The sequence below is a fragment of the Stigmatopora nigra genome, chromosome 15 (genome assembly GCF_051989575.1).
Source record: "Stigmatopora nigra isolate UIUO_SnigA chromosome 15, RoL_Snig_1.1, whole genome shotgun sequence".
In the NCBI taxonomy this organism is placed as follows: domain Eukaryota; kingdom Metazoa; phylum Chordata; class Actinopteri; order Syngnathiformes; family Syngnathidae; genus Stigmatopora; species Stigmatopora nigra.
This window is the reverse complement of record NC_135522.1, coordinates 7,107,902-7,131,092: the sequence shown is the minus strand read 5'-3', so window position 1 is coordinate 7,131,092 and position 23,191 is coordinate 7,107,902. Positions and strand designations below refer to the sequence as shown.

General features: G+C 44.4%; 2 protein-coding genes across 9 annotated transcripts in view; both read left to right on the top strand.

Annotated features, from left to right (window-relative positions):
• cep112 (centrosomal protein 112) overlaps positions 1-1,297 on the top strand; it is a 69,676-nt gene extending 68,379 nt beyond the window's left edge. For 3 of the 5 annotated variants that reach the window (XM_077735121.1, XM_077735122.1, XM_077735125.1), the window contains one exon: positions 18-1,296. In XM_077735121.1, coding sequence (XP_077591247.1) covers positions 18-21 — 4 coding nt within the window. In that variant the 3' untranslated portion in view covers positions 22-1,296. Of the gene's footprint in view, positions 1-17 lie in introns of all 5 variants that reach the window. The other 2 variants (XM_077735124.1, XM_077735123.1) reach the window with 1 other exon arrangement.
• LOC144208994 (axin-2-like) lies at positions 40-23,191 on the top strand. 4 transcript variants are annotated; one of them, XM_077735127.1, is made up of 11 exons: positions 40-71; positions 10,956-11,890; positions 13,970-14,092; positions 16,676-16,778; positions 18,859-18,999; positions 19,084-19,574; positions 19,654-19,830; positions 19,912-20,133; positions 20,201-20,329; positions 20,736-20,903; positions 22,848-23,191. In XM_077735127.1, the coding sequence occupies exons 2-11, from the start codon at positions 11,076-11,078 to the stop codon at positions 22,972-22,974; spliced, it is 2,496 nt and encodes an 831-aa protein (XP_077591253.1). In that variant the 5' UTR covers positions 40-71; positions 10,956-11,075; the 3' UTR covers positions 22,975-23,191. The 4 variants fall into 4 exon arrangements, with proteins under 4 accessions (XP_077591253.1, XP_077591257.1, XP_077591252.1 ...); XM_077735131.1 differs by lacking the exon at positions 40-71 and adding an exon at positions 9,169-9,978 and having other exon boundaries at positions 18,859-18,975; XM_077735126.1 differs by lacking the exon at positions 40-71 and adding an exon at positions 9,170-9,978.

Sequence of the window (23,191 nt, the reverse complement as noted above, 5' to 3'; positions counted from 1 at the left end):
ACAATTGTTCTTTTCAGGTAGCCTACTGTGCAGGATCCCAACCCAAGGGATGCCAGGATGACCAATCAGACGTGAGCACTCATCCTTGCTCTATTTGACATATTTATTGGTATCATTTTGCTTTTCAATATGGCAAATTGCATGCTATAGTCCATGTTTGAATGTGATTTTTACATTTGATCATGTTAATGTTTTCAATTTCAGATTTTAATGATTACAATTTGGCTGCTACTACGCTAAGTTAAAATAAGATACCCGTTTTTGTGCAAAAGATAAATGTGACTCGTTTTGCAAGATCGTAAAACCTATCACTTAAAGCATAAATCTAAGAGATCCTATTAACACGCCGTAAAAATATGACATTCATATATAATGTCAAGTACATTCTTACCTGTTTTTGTTATTTCCCTTTTTCCTTTGAGAATTTCTCCACATTTTATACTGCAGTCTTTTTCTTCCAATTCTATTCATAATTCTGTTTTCTTTTGTGCATTTTTATTTTTATTTCAATGTGCATTTAATTACTATTTTTGATACAACCCTATTTTGGATCCTGTTACCTTTTTGAAGTTTACTTAGTGTTCATTGCATGTATATACTTGTATATTAGCATCAATTTTAAACCTTATATTCTGAGAAGTGCCATGTTTATGTCTTATAAACCATTTTTCTTTTTATTTACAATTATGTCCTTGTATTTTAATTTCCTTCAAATACTCAACTAGAGGTCAAGCTGGAGATCTTTGAAAGAAATTTGACGGTAGCCTTTTTTTTTTCTATTGGCATCTTATACAACCGGCTGAGCATTACCTTCCATACATTCCCACCATACTTTTGGTCTTGTAAAACGTCCATTTCAAAGAACATAATGCCGAAAGCACCCCTCCACATGTGCGTGTGCCAGACCTGTTCTACTGTTTGCGCTTGAAACCTGACACCAACCTTTATTTATGTGATGGCCGCTGTCTGTGCGAAGTGAGTGATGAGAGCAAAACCAAAAAAAAAAAGGAATGTCATCTGAGTAACAGCAATCTTAGCTTATTTTTTACTTTTTTAGAAGATTGAGATCACACAGGCTTATTATCATTTAATATTGACTAACAGTTTATCTCTAGTAGACGCCCAATCTGTTGTAAATTGGGACATTCGTTCATTCAGTGCCAAACGGATTGGACGTCTGTCAACGAGTGTAAAAAGTATTCACGTCTAGCAGCTACACCCTTTCTAAAATAATAATAATAATAATAATAACATGAACAAAAGGCCTTCTTAAATAATTGTTTGATACTCCCTTGCATTTAAGTTACAATGCAAAATAAAACAACAAAGAGTTTTTGTTTTTAATAGAATGATAGTCGCCACAGCGACTGATTGCTCTCTAATGAGTGCATCTTTCATTTTCTTACGCTCACGCCCAACTCGGGTTTTAATACGGCTAATTGACTGTCTCTCAACAAAATATGCACGCCATCGTTGGCCAGCCAGCAAAAGGATAAAAAAAAAAAAACACCCGCTGACACTTAAGTATCTGTTTTACAGGGCGAGGTCACCACGTGAAATTGCTTTATGGCATGTTATTAATCCAAAATGGAGATGATTCAGTCAGTCAATGCCTTTTTTTCTTCTTCAAAGCAGGTTTTTATTTATTTTTTGTTATCAGTCTTCTTATGTTCCTGCGACAGTTTGTTTGAGGACAAGAGGCCGAGATAAGTGAGACTATAAAAAAAGGACGACTCAAGGTCAGCATTTTCTTTTATTTTTTTGTGTCAATGGCATCCGACACCAGTACCCGAATGACAACATTAACGCAGTAAGCTTTTAGTGTAAATAAAGCCACACGACGCGGATGCGTTTCACTTGCGCTGTTTTACTGCGTCAACTTCTTTGTGCAAGCTTTTGTGGCTGTGGTATTTATGGAACGCCATTCTTTCTTTTCTTCTTTCCCTCCCTCCCTCCCTCCCCTACTTGGCCAGGCCGTCACTCCAACAGTGAAAAGGATATGCAGCTGTGTGTTTTGAAAGCGGCTTTGGAAGCGATGTTGCCTCAGCTGGGAAGACGCAGCAGGTTGCGTCTGAGTAATTGTGCTCGCAATAGTATGGCGGACAATGTGATCAACAACATAGACTTTTGTTTTGGGATTGCAACTTGTTGTATTCTATTATTATAATGATTGCTAGCTCTCTCATTATTAGGCTAGTTGGACAATTTTTTGCAGAGTTTGAAGGCGTTTTTGTTGCAGTACACAGTGTTGTAATGGTTTATGTTAAAATGGACAAGTTGGGAAGTCACCATTAATCTATTTCAGGGCCTCGATAGCATGCATTTTCTTAATTTTAGTGATATTTTTAACATATTTGTAATACACTGAGGTTCAGATATAATTTTAGTGATTAAAAAAATCATTTTTTGTTATAATACTAACAATAGGATCTCCTTTTTCTTCTGAGCCCTTAAAAGTCACTTGCCAGTATTTTTCAGGATTATTAATATGATTATTGAATGATTTTGTAGAAGTGTCATTACTTTAGCAGAGTATTATATTTTATTGGTGGTAGTAGTAGTCATATTTATTTGATTCTTGTTGTTGTTGGAGTAGCATTTGAATGAAGTATTGGTGTAATTCATTTTAGCAATAGTACTCACTAGAATTATACTGCATTTCAACACTATTGGTAACATAGTTTTACTATTGATTGTAATAGTAGTAATTCATTTGTTCATTTTCTTTCCCATTTATCTTCACAAGGGTCATGTGTTAGTAAGACTTGTAGCAGCATTATATATGCAGTACAAGTTTCAATTATTTTATTCATAGTATTTTCAGACAATGGGGTAGTCTTGCCACTTATATTAATCAATCCAAGTTGGTCTTTCGTTAATATGCTGGCGACCAGCCCCATAAATGTACCCAAAATGTTTGGGGGTGACTGCAATTTTACTCAAAGCATCCATCAGAAAGTTGCGTTTCCTTACATCTGGAAGTCTGAAATGAAAAAAATACTGCAGCGTTGTTGGGAGGGGGCGGAGTTAAGACATCGAATGTGGCGAGCGAGTTAATCAGCTCACCAGAGGCAAGGAGTAGGAAGCCAACGGATTCAAGTGATGGATTAAGGATGAGTGAGGGAGTCCGGGGTCAGAGGTGAAGACCAATTGGGGGAAAAGGACGGCTGTCCCATCAAGCGCGGAGGGACAAAGCGATGTCCGGCCCGCCAAGTGCCGGATTGCCAGAAGAAGAGGAAATGAAAGTCATTACTGTCAGAGTAGAGCCAGCTTCATGGCCCAAACGGGATTAGACGGTGCATCCGACATTGTTTCTATACATTGCAAGACTTAAAAGTCAAGCACAAAATGGGATTAAAACAAGGGAGGGGCATAAATAACCTTCAGCTTGTACCCACCCTCCTCCATTTTGTGTTTCTTCTCTGCCTTCCTTCACAACCTTTCATGTCTCATTCTTCCTGGCCATCCCACTCCCTGTAGATGCCTCTGACACATCCCTTTCCCACGTCCATCTTGCACACACTCATCCCGCCATCAAACCGCGCAGGTGGGTGACGACTCCCACGCGTACTTTTATCTATTTCGACACAAGAAACACACACGGTTCTGGGCTCAATTGGCGCCTCAAATGATGCAACTTTATTCCCCTTAAAGTGAACCCTTTTAAGCTCCTTTTTCTAAACAATCCCCTATGCCCCCCCCCCTCCTCCCCTCGTCACAAACTGCCGGATTGTTGCCATCCCTTAACTTTATAAGGGTATTACGCACCATGCCCGACTTCAAAGTCGGTCTTAACTGCGCTCTTAATTGTCCTCCTCAGTTCCCAGCATGCCTTTGACAACAATATGTCTTCTCTTTCTTTCCCATCCAACTCTCACATTCTCAGCGTTCACACTTTAGGCTTTTTATTCATCCCTTCATTTTGTAGACTTGCCATCCGCGTTTGGAATCATAGTTGACTTTGAGGACAATACCTTGAACTGATCACCTGCCTATTGCCATTTCACCTTGTTAATTGAATTTGAAATGTTTCAGTTGCCTTGGTTAAACATTTGCATATTTCCAAAAACCAGAATCACTGAAAAGCTCCTCAGATATTCTCAATTTTAGGATGATTTGGAGCTGGTATCTCCCAAGCTATTCCAAAAAAGCCCACAGTGGATGCAGCTTTTATTGTAACCAAACAGGACTACGCATTTTCACCAATCTTGTGTCCTCCTAAGTGTAATTACTTGATTGCATTCATGTGCTGCTTGTTTTACCAGAAGCATAATTGCTTAAAATGTCTGTGCAGGATCGGTTGGAACAAAGATCACAACTCACAGTGGCTGTTGTTGACCGCTTTGGAGACCCTTGATTTAGACCTTCAAATTTTTAGCCCGTCCAGATGGTGAGAGATTTGGTTTTTTGTGGTATGAATGGTCAAGAAACACAGAAATTCTGATTTTTATATGATCAAATCCAAGTAGGAGAGGTGTACTTTCATATCTGATATGAAATATAATATAAAAAATTGAATTTGAGGAGGAAACTTTACTGGAAGGACATATTTCTGCAGTCTGAATGCCACCTTAGAGTCTTGAACATATCTAAATTAGTTTTGTATTGCACTATATAATGAAGAGTAGCAGGGAAGACCCCATGCATGCCACCCCTCCTTCGTAGTATCAAGACAGGGATTTTGCAAACTTGAGAACACAAACTATGCAAATGGATGTTTTGATTCCTCTACAAGGTAAAAGACATTTGATTCTGAAACGAAGAACCTGAACTTATAAATAGACATAAGACTGATAGTACTGCATCAGTACCTTATTGATGGAGCGACATTCCCTTTAGACAATAGCTGCCTTGCCCATAAATTGCATCGTCGGTACGATAATCGCGATCTGATTTGTGTCTTTGAGACGGAATTCGCAGCTGTTGTAGCTTTGCACATGGATGATTAATTGCGTGTCAACCCGTTAGCAACACTTGCTTTCCCCGCCTGGTCAGTAAGCTCCTGCTTTTGATCCTGTCTCCCAAAGACAGGATCTGTTCAACTTCAAACCAAACGGCAAGACTATCATAAAAGTTGCGGGGTAGACAACCGTCAGATTGATCCTGCAACAGGATTTGAATTTGCAAGAACAACTTTAGGGACCTTTCTGTGTGGAATTTGCATGTAGTCACGCCTTTTGTGGGTTTTCACCACTGCATGCGTCAATTTAAAGCCAAGGTGCTGACACAAGATCTGGGTTTGGTCCTTAGATGTTACCCTGTTGCCACCCACTGCTCCTTTCAGCTTAAGGGCAGTCTTACTGTGAATGCAGATGACATGTTTTGTGGTACATGACAAAGATTTCATTGATCAGGCTAAAAAAAAAAATTCACCTGATCAGTAAGGTGATGGGCCCAAAATATGTGGACAAATAGAGCAAAAAAATGGGTTTTTTCAATTGCTGTATGGTTCTGGAAACCACATGTAAGGGCAGCGCTGTAGACGAGTGGTTAGAAAGTTCTGGCTCGTGTGTTTGTGGTACGGTTTCGAGTCTATGGTCTTTCTCTTTGGTATTTAAATTTTCTTTTCGTGTCTGTGTTGGCTTTCTTATACATTCCAAAGACAGTGTTTTATATACAGGGAGTTCTCGACTTAGGACCGCCATTAAGTCCCTAGAAACATAGTCAAAGTCAAAGATCTCTGATCCGTGTAACTTAAAATAAGGAGAATATGGAAAGAAATAAGTTTCATGTATGATTCAAGTTGCAATGTTGATGTGTTAAGTTGATGTGTAAACCCTAACTGGCCATCCACATCTCAGCAATAGTACAGCATCTTATTTTTTATCTTTTATTGTATATTATTTTGACCTAAGTTACAGTCAAAACTTCTGAATTATGCAGAGATTTCGGTTATGCCTCCAGTGTATTCCATCGTAGCTCAAGGACTTTCTGTAGTGGTGCTTGTGACTGGTTGATCTACTGTAAACATGCCTTGGGATCCTTCAGCAAGCAGTGCCATGCAATAGCAAACGTCTCACCTCCAATCCTTAGAAAATCGATCTTACACCGACCGTGCACTGGATTTGGAAGCGGAGAGGATTCCAAGCTTGTAACCCTGACCAGATGAACTGTATCACAGAGCGGAAGCAAAGCTTTACCCCCTCACTCATCCGGTGTGTTGACCCCCGTTCGGCTTTTGGTAGCCATCAGTAGCCATTGTCCCCCCCAACTGTTGTCACCTACTTTGAAGCGCTGGCCTCCATTTCCTCTGGCGGCGGTCGCCTGTGGCCCCGGGTGTGTACACACCAAACAAACTTGAAACAGAGCCTTCCGACTCCACCCCTTGTGCTACATGGACTGACTCAGCCCCCTTCCCTTTATCTGCTAGCTTTTCCTTGCCGGGCCCGCATGAGCCGACTTCCTCCTCGTGGCCCGGCTTGATAATTGCCGTAAGCTTCCCTCTAGGTTTCGTTTTCCATTGTCCTTCCCCCAAATTCTTGGCTCCGGCTCCAGATAAAGGGATGAATACTTCAAAGGGGTCTCGCCGAAGAGTTTAACCCCGAGCCGAGAGGAACGGCGCACAATACCGTAATTGAGAGCAGTTAGTGATCACAGGGCTGGGACGGCGCCCGTAGACGCGCGCGAATACTCCGGCATTTATGATGGCAACTGAGGTGGCCAGCGGCAGTTACGATGGCCATAAAAAAAGACTCTGTGGGCCTCTAAAGTTGTCCAAAAGGATGTGTTTTCACGACTTTGGCCAGTAGCGACAGACTAAGCTAGTCTACTTCTGTGGAACAAGCGGAATTAATCAGACGTCTGATGTATGTGTGCAATTCTTGCTCTATTTTTAGCACTCTTTGTAGTGGAGCTGAGTGTGACCTGTACCAGTAATATATTTTCCGGTAGGGCCTGTAGACGAGAACTCCCCCCGATCTTGACTCAGTCGCAGGCCAAGGGTCAGCTTCTCGAGGTCGGCGGAAAGAATTGACCGTTAGGGTCCACGCCATTGACGTGGCAATGCAATGTTCCCCACCCATGTGTGTGTTTTCTGTCTGAGGTCGGCCTGATTTGTATCAGTGTTGCATATTCCATCTGCTACGTTGTGTATCTTGGCTGACGGAAGCGCTACATTGTGATTAGGTTCGCCTGGCATTGGCGTTTTCACCGTGACTCAAATGGTTTCATCGTGCCGAACAGTCACGCCGCTTCAAGTCCTCACTACGTTAGCCATCTGTAGCTAAATAAACAGGGGCATTGTCTGTCTGACATTGTGTTTTATAGCCGCATGACCCGCATGAGGCGCTTCTAATTCAGATAGTAAAAGATGCAACAGATGGATGACCTGCAAACTGTTTCGCTATAATTCGCGACAGTCACTGGACACTTTGTTTAGAACACTCGCGATATAGGACTGACTTTATGCTTGAACGCCTTTAAATTGACTCATCGGGCGCCATTAATAGCCATCGACGTCCAATCCATTTCAAGTAACTGAATTGCTGCCACTCTCCCACTTCAATTCGGTTGGGCATCTTCAAGTGATAAACTCCATTCAATACACGAAAACTATATTTCATTTGTTCCAGCCCTGATACAAAAATTTCTTATTTTTCCATCTCAAATGTCTTCATAATTTCCTTTTCAATAAATAAAGGAGTGATAGTTCCGTTATAGTGATTAGATAAGTTGACACAACAAATAAATCAAATCAAATGGCTCCACTAGTAAGTCAAAAGTATCCCTGTACTGTTCTGAAATAATGTTCTCATCTAAGCTTATTAACCAATATACTGATTAATAGCTGTTTAATTGAACAAAGCGGCTATTCCCTTGACGTATGGCCGCTTTTGATTAGCTGGAGAAGTATACATTCCGCCATTTAATTGAGGAGCAATTATTATCGTTACTGTCCTTAGATGTCAAAAGCAGAAGAAAGACATTATTTGTTGTAATTAAACACTTATTTTCAAAGCTTTTAAAGTGAAAGTGGATCATTGCCTTTGGGACAGTCGATGTCCTTTGCCCTCGACTTCCACTTAGTGAATAACTAGGTTGCATGCCATTGACAGAATTAGACATCTCATTGGCTACCATTGACGGAGCTAGACGTCCAATCCATTGGGATTGGACGTTGAACTGATCCCAATCAGTTGATGCCACTTCACAGGATTGGGTGGTTTTAGGCTCAAGTATTTGCAAAATTTATAGCCTCCTTGTCAGTTTGTGAGAATGTTACCACAGGTAGGCGCTGTTGAGTCTAGTTTGTTACTTTGCAAGTATGTTCAAGGTGGTTTACAGTTTATATTAGTGTGTTTGCAAACCTTTTGGCTTGCATGGATTTGCTGCGTAAACAAAAGGGTTAATAGATACTAATATCACTCTGTTGTGCTATTCAAGATCATATTGCAGCTGTTTGTTGCACGTCGCCGCATGCTTTTTGCCTCCCTGAGGCTTCCCATGGGTTAATCTGACAAAGTATGCAGGGAGAGAAAAAAGAAAAAAGGAGAGAGCAAAAAAAAACAACCTCTTTTGACCCCCAATGGGACACTCATTTAACCCATTGGCTACCATCAACGATGCTAGACGTCCAATCCATTTCCATAGCGAATGATAACAATTTTGCACATAATAGTGTCAATGGAATGGTGGAAAATGGTTAGCACATCCGTCTCCAAGTTCTGAGATCAAGGGTCAAAAGGTTAAAAGGCTCATGCCTTCCTGTGTTGAGTAAGGATGTCCTGATGCCAATTTTTGAACATCCGATCTGACCCGATTTTTTTAAAGCTATATTTAGCTGATACCGATCCAATGCCAATTCACAAGCATAGTTTTAGACCCATTAAAATAAAGGAAAAATATAATGCAACCAGTAAATGACAAATATTTTTTATTAAAGTGGTCCCTGCTAGTTATTGTGTTTATAAAGAGTAACCCAAACAGTGGGCATAGATTTGCCCAACTATTTAATTTACAATGGCCAAAAAACACATAAATATTGGATGGAATTCTCCGATATAGTCCGATACTCCAAAAATAGTTGATGTTGAGTGTCAGATTGGGACATCACTAGTGTTGACTTTAAATGTTCTTCCCCATGCCTGCGTGGGTTTTCTTTGGGTCCTCCGGTTTTCTCCAACACTAAACCACCAGTGCCAAAGGCACACCTTGCCACCACTAGGGGGGACTGCAGTGCCCTCAACCCCCTAAATCTCTCGACTCTGTAAATAAGTTTTTGTTGTTGTTGCTTTTTATAATGACCAAAAATAGTCCGTCGCCCTATAAAGGGTTAAAGCATATGCAGCAAGTGAGGGATTGTAGTGATAATGCTATTGGGGCGGCGGATCAGTTACTTGTGACGCGTCAAAGCCTCGGGGAGTTGGCGCAAGATTGCTCGCCTTTGATAAGGTCCTGGCCGCTCAAACCCGCGAAATGCGGTGGAAAAACTTCACCGAAAAGCTTCAACCTTAGCTAACCCCGATCCTCAATCCCCTAGTATGGTGAGTCAACCTCATGGCACATCGGCCCCACTTTGTCGGCGATTTGGGGCGACGTGACGCGCGTAAGCGTATGGGTTGTTATGTAGCTTCCAGGACCAGGCGGTCGGCTGCTTAGTACTTTGAAGTGCGGTGGAGCGAACGAGTGAGTCGCCTTGAGGAGAAGGCGAGAGCCACAGTTGCGCCACGGCAGCCTGAAAAGCACCGCCAGCCAGCAGGAGAACTGGGGAGGAGGAGGAGGAGACTGCAAGGCGGGGAAGAGGAGAAGGAGGAGGGAGGAAAAGCGCTGTTTTTCACCCCCCTTTCTCGCTCGCCAGTGCATTTTCCTTTCCGCCAAAGCGTGGACGGACGGACGGATCCCAACGTGGCGAGCAGATCAAGCCGGGGAGAGGGCCATCCTCGTCCCCATCGTGGATTATAAAACCTTCCGTGGATACAATTGGGACTTTTGGAAAAAAAGAGTTAGTGCGTTTAAGGATCCAACTCGCCGGGGTCGATGGTAAGTTCTTCGCTCCCCTCCTTTTTCTTCTTTGGTGGAGTTCACTTTGATGTGCCATTGACTCGCCTTTGAAGTTGCTTTCCAAGCCAGTTGGGAGGAGGCGTTTCTTTTTTAAAAAAGCAACATTTTCCAACATTTTCCAACTCCAAACAAAACGATCGAGCATTTTTAAGGCACTTGAACGTCGCTTTTTGTATTGATAATGCCCGATCTTTTTTTTAAGTTAGTTCATTTTCCCAAAGTGCTAGCAACACGACGCACCAACTCGTATTGGACTTTTGACACCGATTTGGACTTTTTTTAAACTCGTTGTTTGCCATTGACGTCGATCGACGTCCCCTCCATGAATTGAATAGTTTGGATGGTCCGTTCATTCGTTGCCTGCCCTCCCTGTTGCAATCAATGGGAATGCATTCGCAACAGGAGGGTGAAAAGAGAGCCACATGGTTGGACGTCCACAATCGTCAATGGCATAAAGCGTTAAAGTCAATAAAATGCAGCGTGTGTTCCATGATCTGAAGGAAATCTTCACATTGAACTACCGGTGTCCAAAAAAACTATTTTCGGCACGTTTTACTCCTGTATCTGGGCTAAGTGTGTCCCACAATTGAGTCTTGCAGGTACTAATAGGACGTGGAGCACATGTCCCACTTCTTTGGACACCCCAGTAATATTTTCCTTTCCAACAAACTGAACGATTTTGCACGAGACAGCTTTTCAAATGAGATTTTTGTAGCCCTCCATTTGGGAATCCATGATGTCCACAGTGGGGGTCCATTTATGCAGTGGGTGGACAGTATGTAAAATAAAACGATATCAGTTTACGTAACGGAGGCGTAGAATTTCCCGCATACTGTGCGGACTGATGTGTTTTTCCTGTAAAAGTTATCCAGGGGGGTCGAAAGAGGGAGGAAAAAAGTCTCCCTTTGAGGTTGAGGCGGATCGGGTTTTGATTAGATCAATACTTTGTGTTCTAGAGTGAAGATAGGCTGCCTGAGAGAAGCTCCCCGCTGACATAAGAGAGTGAGGAGATTACAGGCGAAGCTCAGAAGGCGGAACAACGTGCGTTCGTTCGCAAGGGCGTCTTCTTCAGAGCCATGAGCTGGCCGCTCGCGGACCACGTCGCCAGCAGTTTCCGAGAAGATGCCCCTCGGCCCCCGGTGCCCGGGGAGGAGGGCGAGGCGCCCCGCCACCCTTCCAAACGCGCCGTGATGAAGCCGGAGTCCGCCAGCAAATCCTTCGCGCTCAGCCCGCCGGGCTCCTCGGCCACCAGGAGGAACGAGGATGGCCTGGGGGAACCCGAGGGGAGCGCGTCCCCGGACTCGCCCATGTCCCGTTGGACCAAGTCTCTGCATTCTCTCCTGGGGGACCAGGATGGCGCCTTCTGGTTTCGGACCTTCCTGGAGGCGGAGAAGTGTGGCGACACGTTGGACTTTTGGTTCGCGTGCAACGGCTTCAGGCAGATGGACATCAAGGATACCAAAACGCAGAGAGTGGCCAAAGCCATTTATAAGCGCTACATTGAAAACAATGGCGTGGTCGCCAAGCAGCTTAAGCCCGCCACCAAGACTTTCATCCGGGATAACATCAAGAAGCTGCACATCGACTCGGTTATGTTTGACCAGGCGCAGACGGAGATCCAGACCAACATGGAGGAGAATGCCTACCAGATGTTTCTGTCCTCTGACGTTTTCTTCAAGTTCGCCAGGAGCGGCGGCGAGAACCCGGGTCACGTCAACCCCAACGGCCTCAGCGACCTGCAGGTCATGTGCGGATATCTGCCCACGCTCAACGAGGAAGAGGAGTGGAGTTTTGATTTCAAAAGCAAGACGGCCAACGGACCTCCGCCAAAGACGCAGAGGAACGCTGTTGTGTCCGCGAGGGGGCTTGAGGTCATGGAGAGGGGCTACAGGTAAGAAAGAAGCTTTATTTGCATTACTAATTCTCTTTTCCATTCCTGGTTTTTATGCTGTCGCCATCCTGAGCTGGAGCAGCAGCTTTTTTTTTTTTTTTTTTTTTTTTTTTGCTGGCACTCCACTGGATTTCCGGCGCTTTGAAATTGTTCCGCAGAAAAGGGGCTGGTAAAGCGGGGTTGGTGGGGGTCTTCCACTGGAAAAGTTCAATCTGTGCAGGGCTGGCTCTGACCTTGACGTGCTTTGGCAGCGGCGCAAGTACACTTTTGGCTAACGGCGATGATGTCATGTACCTTTTTCGTCACCTTTGTCACGAGTGCCACCGGAGGTGCGTTCAAACACGTGTTTACAGGCTCGTAAATCAAATCATCTGTCGGTGAGGCGCTTTTAATCGAGTGGCCTTCCAAAGTTCAACTCGTATAATGGCCAGTTATGTCGCCGTTTAATCTTTGTGTGTCATTTTGGAGCTTTCCGATCATAACCCGTACGTACTAGGACAAGTGAGTATTTTTCTTTATCCTTTTCAAAACTTACCTCAAAGGATAAAGACTTGAATATTAACATTTACCCAAATTTTGACATACACACATGGACATCACGTGTGTCAATTCTAACGTTTTTCAAATACTTGAGGAATGTTGTGTTTTTATATCATTTTAATGATTTTTTTAATGACACCTGTTCACCAATGTGATGTCAGAAGTTGTTATTGGTCATTTTAGTAATCATTATGTATTTTATGAATGAATAACATTTAGAAAGTTAAACTGACTAAAAACAGAAATACACATCTTGATGAATAATAAATAAAATCACTTACAATACAAAAACAATGTCTCCAGCACCCCATGCAACCCTAACAAGGATAAAGCTCAGTTTATTTTCAAAATTCCCTTTTTGTCTGTAAAAAAAAAAAAAATAATGATAAAAAAACAACATATACGGTTTTACACTTTTTAAACATTAAAAAACAATTTTAAGCATTTAAAAACAAAGTTAAAAAACTTTAATACAAATTCTCAATTTTCAATGCCATCACCAACATTAGGCGTCCAATCCATGTTGACTGGGAGGGGCGAAAAAACATTTAGCGCCATCAATGGCAACCAATGAGTTAAATAGAACAGTGGGATGATCCCCCCCATCCACACACACACACACACACACACACACAAGTTCAGTTGTCATCATCCAGATTCAAAACATGTGGAACCTATTTCTCCCTTCTCGCGTCACTTTGCATCTTCTCATCTAATGCTTTGAAAACATAAAAAAAAAAATCCCAAACAAGCCCAAATGGCAGCGCAGCTACAGTTGAGAATAAGCCACAACTCCCCCCACCCCCTTTTCCCTCTTCCCCTTCTCTTCTCTTCTTCCCTCTTTCTTGTTTGCGTCAACTCTCCTCTGATTCCCCCCTTTTGCTGCTCTCCCCCTGCCTCCCTCCACTTTTATCCGTTTTCTTTTGAGAAGTCACGGATGCATTTGGAGCGCAAGTGAGGGGAAAGGAGCTGAAAAGGGGACGGGGGACGTATGTGTATGTGTGTGAGAGGGGGGGGGGGGGCTTAGTGCACCTCTTGAAATAAAGCGAGGGAGGAGAAAGGATAAATGAGAGGGGAAGAATGCAAGGCCAGCTGTGTTAAATACCTGACTCTTTGCGAGCCCCTCTGAAGGTCAAGCCCAGAGCTGGGGGCCCAATACGGTGTTAGTCATGCTAGCCCACCCCTCTGTTTCATTCCTTCTGGCCACTCCCACTGCCCCTCTGGCTCCGCCCCCCAGTACCGTGGCAAGGATGCATGCACAGCGGGACGTCAATGCCGAGGAAAGAGTGAGTGCGAACAGGGGAAGTGGAAAGCTGCTGGCTTATTAAGACGGAAGAAATGGGGCAGAGGAGGAGGAGGGGGTGCTGCTGGGCTTGGGGGGTTTTGTTCCCACTGCAGCCCAATTGCAATTTTAGCTTGCCGAGTAGACGTTTCGAAGTGTCTACCACATCAACTTTGACGCAAAGCATGTGTAAGATGTACCGATGTGATGTTAGCTTTGGCTCGTGCTAGCGCTAACCGCACGTTTCGCCATTTCAGGTCGTACAAGGGAATCGACGCGTGCCACATGGGCTCCTTGGCGCCGGTCAGCAGCACCAATGACAGCGAGGTATCCAGCGACGCCTTGACGGATGACAACATGTCGGTGACGGATGGCAGTGTGTAAGTTGATGGAAAAGTTGGGGGGGTTCCTGGGCCAGGTTAGCATTTTGATTGAGTACAAGGGATGAATTTGGAGGTGAATACATGATGGTAATAGACAACCAATCTATGTGACCTGGGAAGGGCTGGCATTGATGGAAAGATTCCAGTTCACCTATATTGTAGGTCTATTGCTTTCAATGGCAGGCCTTGACAGAAACAAATAACTTTAATGGAACATATGGTTGTATTCTTCCACTTTTTTAAACTAGCGTCATTACTTCTTCATATATTCTCATTGGTTTGTCATTAGGCCAATAAGAAATATTTAGATGTACAATTTTGCATTGTTATATTGAGGGGTACCGGCAAAAACATCTTTAGAAATTTTAGTCAAACTGGGAGAGTTCCCCCCTCCAAAAAATAAGACGTTTTTATGGTGTGATCTGCACTACCATTTTTTACATGAATTTTAAATGGTATTTTAATTGTGATTGTTATTCACTTCAATAACTCATTATCTTTTGGGATTTTTTCAATGCTATACTCCAGAAAATACAAGATAGCTTGCATTTCCAATTTTTCCTGTTTTTTACTAAGTAAAGCAAGAAAAAGAAGAAAAGTAGCAAAAATAAAAGAAGAAAAAAATATTTTAACCTTTTATATTATTGAATATAAAATATTTCTCATTATTTAATCCATATTTATCCATGCATACATTTGTAAATTCCTAAAACAAAATGAATGCAATTGAAATCAACAACATTTAAATTAAATGAGTGTTCAAAAAGAGTCTGAACTAAAAGCTTGAAAAACAAACGCATCATTAAACCACATAAAAGATGGCCTGTTATCTCCAACAATTGACACACACGTTCACTCCATTTTCTTTTCCAATTGTAGAGGAATCGGAGCATGAAAATGTCGCCTTTGATTGCTTTCAGTGACGAAATACACTTCCCCACTAATCACCCAAATCGACCTCAAATTTTTCACAATCAACTAAAGCCATCATACAAAAAGTTTCACTCTATTAAATCTCCTTACCGCCGACCTTGATGAATTGACTTTGTCTGACATTGGCAATGATCAGCATCTTTGTAGGGGAGGACAGGAAAGACTAGGATATGACGGGGGACGGACAGTTTGACTTAATCGCCGGACATTTGTTTGGACTTGGACAGATGGTCATTATTCGCGAGACGACGTCATCTGGAATTGGCGTCAAACACAGGCGGGTCTGCCCTTCTTCTTGATTTGTCTGTATACTTTGTACGTTGACACGCCACCCCGTCGTCTGATTTGTTCCCCGTCAGAATGCGGGCCTAATGGGCCCGCAAACACACGAATCCCATGTGCGGAAAATGAAGTGAATAGAAAAGAAGCTAGGGGAAAAACAGCAGGAGAGGACGCAGTTGGGTGGGAAGAGAAAGAGAGCGGCGGAGGGGGAATTTTTGCTTATATCTTATTTATGGATTTGCTTGGACGCTGGGGAATGCAGCTGCGCGCAGACTTCAAACATTACCTTATCTTACAAACCAGGCTTTTGATGTGCGGAGATCAGAGGCAGCGCTTGCCAAATGAAGATTGGGGAGGGCGGAGGAGAGGCGGCGGCGGCAGCGGCGGCGGGGGCGACCGCGCCGCTTATGCGCATGACTGTGGCATTTCAAAGCACAAGTAGAAAAGCGCTGCCTGGTTAGGCACGGTCACCGGGAAACCAAAAGACCCCGTTTGGCTCTCTCAAGTGTTCTGGTTTTGAAGCGTAGACCGACGCGTTTGATCCCTCTAGTTTAGTCGGTCGAGCCCCTCGGATGAGCTCAAATCGGGGTTGGGGAAACTTGGTCCATAGGTTGTGTTAAGGATGGACTAGTTTTCAATGAGATAGCTTCTAATTCCTATTCCTATATTGTTATTTATGAAGATAGTTACTGAAAAGATGTTCAGTTTGAAGACAGGATTGTCATGATTAGTTGATTTATCTTCCCACTAATCGACGGGCGACAATTTTTAATAATTGATGAATCATGTTGAGACAGTAGGCATGTTTACATTTATTGTAGTAATTGGGAAAACTGAAATTTGGCCATGCAAAGCACTAAAATGTAATAAAGTAACCTGATTTGATCACACTCAAGCACACAGAATACAAATGAGTTGCTTTAAAAGTACTTTGACTCTTTACAGAGCACTCATTTGACTCATTTGATCCATTTTAAACACATCTATGTCCAACTCTCCACTTGTACATAAAATACTTTTATAAATAAAGATCAGGTAGTTCTAAAGTAGTTTTCTCTCTTTATTGGGCCCTCATTTTACTCATCAATTGCCATTGAACCAATGTTCAATGGCTCCACAGGATCGGACGTCATTGGAACTGAAACATTTAATGTAATTGAACATTCATAGAATAAACTTTTTAAAACGTTTTTAACAAAAATACTTCAAATATCCTCTTATACTTCCACTGAAAAATGTGCCTTCAAAGCTCTAATTTTAATATCAGACACCAATCTCCTCATAATATATTCATCTAATCTTTAAATTTGTCTGACAGTGACTCATTATGACTCCATGTCTGTTTTTTGTGTGTCTTTTTTTTAGAGATGGCATCCCGCCTTACAAACTGAGCTCCAAGAAGCAGCTTCAGAGGGAGATGCAACGCAACGTGCGCATGAACAGCCAAGTGTCGCTGCCTGCTTTCCCTGTAAGTAGATTAACACTCACAAGCGGCACTTTTTTTCAACCCGGTAGCGCGCGCCATCATTTCCATACCACCCTCCGTTCCCGGGTCCCCTGCTTCTATGAATAGTCTCGCTCCAAAAGTGCACGCGACAATCCAACAACAGCAAAAAAAAAAAGATCTGAGAAGAACCGTCAGAAGAGCTCGCCTCCCACTCACGGGCTGGCACACACATGCACGAGCCCTCTCGCTACCTTTTTGGTATCACCTCCACCCCCCAGTTAGGGTTCCTTGAAGTCAGCAGGAGAGCAGGAGGTCTCCAAGCTGTTTATCGCCATGGCGCTCACAACACGCCGGGGTTTCTTCTTCTTCTTCCCCGACTCGCCATGCAAATATGGAGAACACAGCCGGAGAGACGAAGGGAAGATCTGCCGCTTTATCCCGAGGGCTCCGAAATGAGCCCGACCAAAACACAAAGATACTCAGACGGCGTGCACGCGCAACCGCGCTTTGATCCGAGGATGAATGGAGCACGCGCGCGAGAAAGTGACAACTTCCAACAGAGTTGGCCCCCTTTTTTTTTTTTCCTTCGCCGCAAACCCCCCCACCACTCACTCTCTCTCGAGGTGAGGGATCTAAGGGAAGAGTTTGAGCGTGTCATGTGAGCTTTCAGTGGGTCAAAGGGGAGTTGCTTGCTTAAGGCTCTTAATAGAAGCTAAATTGAGGTTTTGGAAGAAGCGTTAAAACAAGTATCTTGTGAAAATAAACTCGGCGTAACCTCAAGTTTCGTCACCGTTTCGACACGCACCATTTTGGGGATGGGGGGGGGGGGTGATTCGCAGATTGGCTCTGGCAAGTCGTCTCCCTCTCCGGCGCTGGCGCTTTGCTTTCTTTTCACTTTCGGAGCCTTGTTGTTGTTTCCCCCCCGTCTGATTTTTGGCGATGGCTGCCGTTCCCCGGGTGCCGCACGCAGCCTCGGGCTCCGTCGGAACGTTTCTTTTGCTCACTTTCTTTTTTCCTCCTCCCCTTCATCTCTACTACAAAGGAAAGGGAGAAAACAAAAAAAAAAGAGGAGGAAAAATCAAGAAAGCCTCAGTGCAAAAAAAAAAAATGCAAATAATTTAATATGAGCACATACGCGTGTGAGTGTGTGTGTGTGTATTCTCTGTCACTTTAGGAGCTCAAAGCTGCCCAGTGTGTGACAGGGGACGGGGGGGGGGGGGGGGGATACATTATCTCAACCTTTCTGATCTTCATCCTTTTTTGTGGCACCTTTTATGTGCCTCCTTTGCTCTCCTCACGTTCCTTTTCTCTGCCCTCCTGCGCTCATCTTTGCATCTGGGCCTGTTTTTAATCCCTCATCCTTCCTCCCTGGAGTTCTCTTCGACCCCCCGATGTTATGTGCTTTTTTTTATTCCTAAATGTAATGTGACTGCTTCCCATCGACCCCCATAGGACCGCACGCACACACACCTATTTCACCTCGGCCTGATTCCCGCTTAGTTTTTGATTTTTTGACTGGGGGTCACTTTGAAGTGAGCTGGCTTTTACCTCATTCATTTTTACTTGAACGCCTGCCATTGGATGATCTTGTTTTAGTCCCGACGGACATTTAATCCATTTAAACTCTCAAAATGGATTGGAAATCTATCACTCTCAATGACACCCAATGAGTTAATTTGCTGAATGCTTCTCAATGGGCAGCTTTTGGGATGTTTTTTGAATGGTGTACCACACTGAAACACAATCTGTGAGAGTTTCTGAGGTGGCAGTTTACTCCTTGATCATTTACAGGGTTCATTTTCAAAGATTTGTCTGTTGCTGTCAAAATATGTTAACTTATGGAATAACGTTAAAGCGAGTTGTTTATCTGTTTCGAGGGTTACCAATAAATCATTTCCTTCTCAAATTGTCAACTAATAAGTTAAATTATGAAAAAAATATGAATGCTGTTGGAAGATAAGGAAGATTTTTCAGCTGTTTTAGCTTAGTTTGTGTTGCATGTTGATATATGCTGACTTTACTGTGCAGTTAATGTAAAATCAGGAGCAACTGTGGCTCGTCTGGCAATCTTGGATAACACTTATTTTGCTTCTTTCTGTAGCGCACCCGCTGCCCTCCCAAGGAAGGCGTCCCGGTGGAGCCGGCCAAGTTTGCGGCGCAGCTCATCTCGCGCTTGGAGAGCCTGAAGAGGGAACAGGACACCCTCAACTCTCTGGAGGTGAGGCTGCAGCAGATTCAGGAGGTTTGTGTGATTCTCACTGGAGTACAAAGAACAACGTTGTTTTTATGGAGCCCACTCCTAAAACATTGTACTTCATGTCTCTAGGAGGAAGAAAGAGAGGACACTGAGATAGTAGGAAGTGCTCAGCAGACCCACCCATTGAGCCTCCTCCCCGGTTCCTCCGAGGAGGACCCCCAGGCCATTTTGGACGATCACTTGTCTCGTGTCTTGAAGACCCCGGGCTGCCAGTCCCCCACAGTCATCTGGCACTCACCCCGCTCCAGTTCTCCGGAGCATGGACCCTTTGCCCGAGCAGGATTGGGACTCAAATCTTCCCTCTCTGGGCCCGAGCAAGGCGCCTTCACGCTCAGTCTGGGCCCCAGCGGGACCCTGGTCAGCACAAAGCACATCCACCACCATTACATCCACCATCACGCCGGGCCAAAAACCAAGGAGCAGTTTGAGAGGGAAGCCGCCCTCCGGGTTCGCACGCTTTGCTCCAGCACCTGCGAGCGTCCGCCCTGTCAGCCTTACCAGCGGAGTCGCAGCCTGGGCCGAGAGATGTGCGGCGCCGTCTCCGTCGACGCCGGCCTGGGGTCAGTCTCGACAGACCACTGTTTTGATTTCCGTTCCTCCTTCGGCCTGAGTTAAAAACAAATGTTTGCCCCTATTTAGTCGCTCCAGCTCGCTGTCCAGACGTGCGTGTCGCTCTGGGGTCGAGGAGGGCGTGACCGAGAGGTGCGCCGAGGAGGGCTCCGGCGCCCTACAGCTGCCCAGCGACACGGCGGACCCCGCTCAAAATGTCTTGCAATGGCTTCTCGAAAGCAAACGTCAAAGCAGACACAAGTCTAGGTAAGCCGGGTTGCCTTTTGCTAAAGTTTTGGTCAGTGTCGTCGCATTTCGTGTCATTTCAATTGACATTCCTTCTCGCAGCAGCACACAAAGCACCAAAAAATCCTTCGGAGGCTCCCCAACGCAGACCCACATGTGGGGCGGAGGTGGAAACTGTGCCCACCTTCGCAGTTACCAGCCATCACAACCCTTCATTCAAGACCCCGCCATGCCCCCTCTACCTCCTCCCAACACTTTGGCTCAGCTGGAAGAGGCGTGCCGAAGACTGGAGGAGGTTTCCACCACCAAGACCGTCAAACCACGGTACGGCACACTTTCAAAGATGTCTCCCCTGTCTTCATTCGGTCACTGACGACAATCCTCTCCACAGGCATTCACTGTCCAGTCTTCAACGGGACAAGACCCACCTTGTGCCTGTGCAGAGTGGGGCGTCTGCCCTTTTGTCTCCTGCCAATCCTAACCCAGCCACCACTACCAGCTCTTGTCCCCAATCAGACGAGTACGTCCCCGCCGACTACTGTAATGTAAAATCTGGAAATGTTGTGTATTTGTCGCGCCACCTGACATAGACACAGATTTTATTTCTGTGTATCACTTTTACTGGCCTGGCTGTCCTTCAGTGGACTGCCAGTTGGCCTGGCTAAGCCAAGCTTAGCAAAGAGAAAGATTCTCTGAAGTGGGCCTACAAAGCCTTGGCCCGAGCTGAAGGGGAATTGATAACATTGTAGCCCCTCTTTCTTGGTGCGCACGCATACAACATAGCAGCTTGCACTCATGGCCACTACTGGGTCACGCAGTTTCAGCCGGCCTGGTTATTTTACAGCCAAGACTGGCTTTTTAGCTCTTTTTGTGAAGTTGTTCTGTCAACTGTCCATTTATAACGTTTGTCTCTGTTTTGTTTGCAGTGCTGCAGAATGTCGAAAAAGTTCAACAAGCCACGGACTCGGCAACGGGGAGACGGTGGTGACTTACTTCTTTTGTGGGGAGGAGATCCCTTACCGGAGGACCATGAAGAGCCACAGTCTTACCCTCGGACATTTTAAGGAGCAGCTGCGCAAGAGGGGAAGCTACAGGTGGGTGTCTGGATACATTTTGAAGAAATTAGGAGGGGGAAAAAACTAAAGTTGATGAGGTGTAGCTAGGAATGCAATGCAGAGTAGCCTTTTTTATTCCACAGCAATGCTTATTTACAAACATCATGATAGGGGTGCGTAGTGGGGATTTTTCCACGCATTTGTGGTGCTATGTCAGCATTGTGGCTGTGAGATCATAAGCGGTCTGGCAAGACAGGGAGGTGTTGAAACAACTTTTGCAGTCGACACTTTCATGCTCCACAAGTCAATATGGGGGATATAAACAAACAAAGTACTAGGACACCTCATTGTAAGGTCTTGAGTTTTGTTTTAGGGAAGAATAGGTTAGGAAAATTTTAGTTTTTATTGCCATTTATTTAAAGAAAACTGAATCAGAGGGGGCAAAATTATAGCTAAATAAAACTAAACTATAATGAAAAATCCCACTTTGGATCAGAACTGAACATCACCGTCCTGTCTGAAATACAAGCATACGAGGGGCTTCTATGCCCACTGCCTGCACAGCCATGAATTGTTTTAATAATTTTGAAATAACCAAAAATGTACCACCTTAACGCATGTGCTGCTATTGATGGCAATTCAAATCAACACCTGTGCACACGCCAAGCTTAGCAATAGTCACTTTTGGATATAAAAAGAAGTTCTCTTATCAGTTGGCTTCAGCTTTTAAGCCTGTATTTTGGGAGGAGAAGTGAGAAGGACAAAAGGGAGGGCTGCTAGCGTGGGGTAGCGGGTGGGGGGGTTCGGAAGAGAGCTCGAACTACAGCGATCTGGGTCCCATCTGGTATTGATTTCCATGCTAAGGCACACTTAATACGCGGCTTTGAAGCTCCGGCCGCTTTCATTTCAACCAACAAAGACTCTCACAAATGGCCAGCATGCAAATGCTTCACTGATGCTATCAAAAAGGGTGGGGGCTTTTCCCTTTGCTGTTTTTGCATCAACTCTTTTGGCTTTTTTAGCCTTTTAAAAGGCAAAATGATCAACTGCGGGAGAAAGAGTTCATAATCCAACATAAGAGCAACAATTGTGACCAGCACACTTCCACGTGATTGGTACACGCCGTCTAATACCCCCTTTTACTCCTTCCGCTCGGCTTCCTTTCCCTCTGGCGCGCTATCACAACTTCCTGTGTCACACCAGCCACTTTTTTTTTAAGGAGAAGAGATTAATGGCAGCCAGAAAATGTGTAGAGTTGGGTCGTTTCTTCAGCATGGCAGCGGTTCAACAAAGAACAGTAATGCTGCGCCCTGCCAGACGATATTGGTGCCAGATGTCAGCACGAGCAAAAAAGAAAAAGAAGGAGAAGAAAAAACAGGGGGCAGATGTACCCCGTATTAAAAATAGGCTAATTCGCTTCCATCGACGAAAATAGATGTCCAATCCATTTGGATTGGTAGAATTGGGAGCTGAACAACCAACGAAAACGTTGAAAGACGACCATTCACTGCCAGATCTCAGTTTTTCATTAACGACCACCCGCGTCCTCGTTGGCCACACCTTCCTTTCCATGTTTTTCTCAGGACTACTTTTATAAGAATTGCGTGTTCTCGTTAAAAAACAAAATGCGCACAAACATTCCAGTCCGACCCACACACACGTACATGCATATGGAGCGAATCAAGGCATTTTTTTCCAACTATTACATTGTTAGGAGTGCATTCTGTGTAAGACCCCCCTCTTTAGTAACTCCCCCATGCTGGTTTCTCTTCCGCAAAAATGAGGTTGGTGGTGGCTTGCATCATTAATGGACCAGTGAAGTGATGAACCCGCCCTTTACTTAGCTGGCCTTTGCTTTTTGGCTAACATTGATGATGAAGTGTCCAGATTAGGAATGGAAAAACTGGAAAAAAAGTGTTTTTCCTTATTCATCTGAACTAATCAACCTTCTAACGTCACCTCTCGTCTCCATTTTGGCCACAGGTACTATTTCAAGAAGGCCAGCGACGAGTTTGAGTGCGGCGCCGTATTTGAGGAAGTTTCCGACGACGGCTCGTTGCTGCCCACCTACGAGGGCAAAATCTTGGGCAAGGTGGAAAGGATGGACTGAGACCAACGGACTTGACAGCCTCTGAAATTAAAATGACCGCTTGTCGAGCAAGTGAACCGGACTGCCAAACCCTTCCCCACGTGACGCTTGTATTGTAGTGTAAAGACCTTTTATCGCTATTTATTGAATATTTCCCGGCCCCCCTACAACCTGACACTTCCATGGACACGCTGCTTGGTGATGGATGGGAAAACACAAAAGTACTCCACTTATTTTT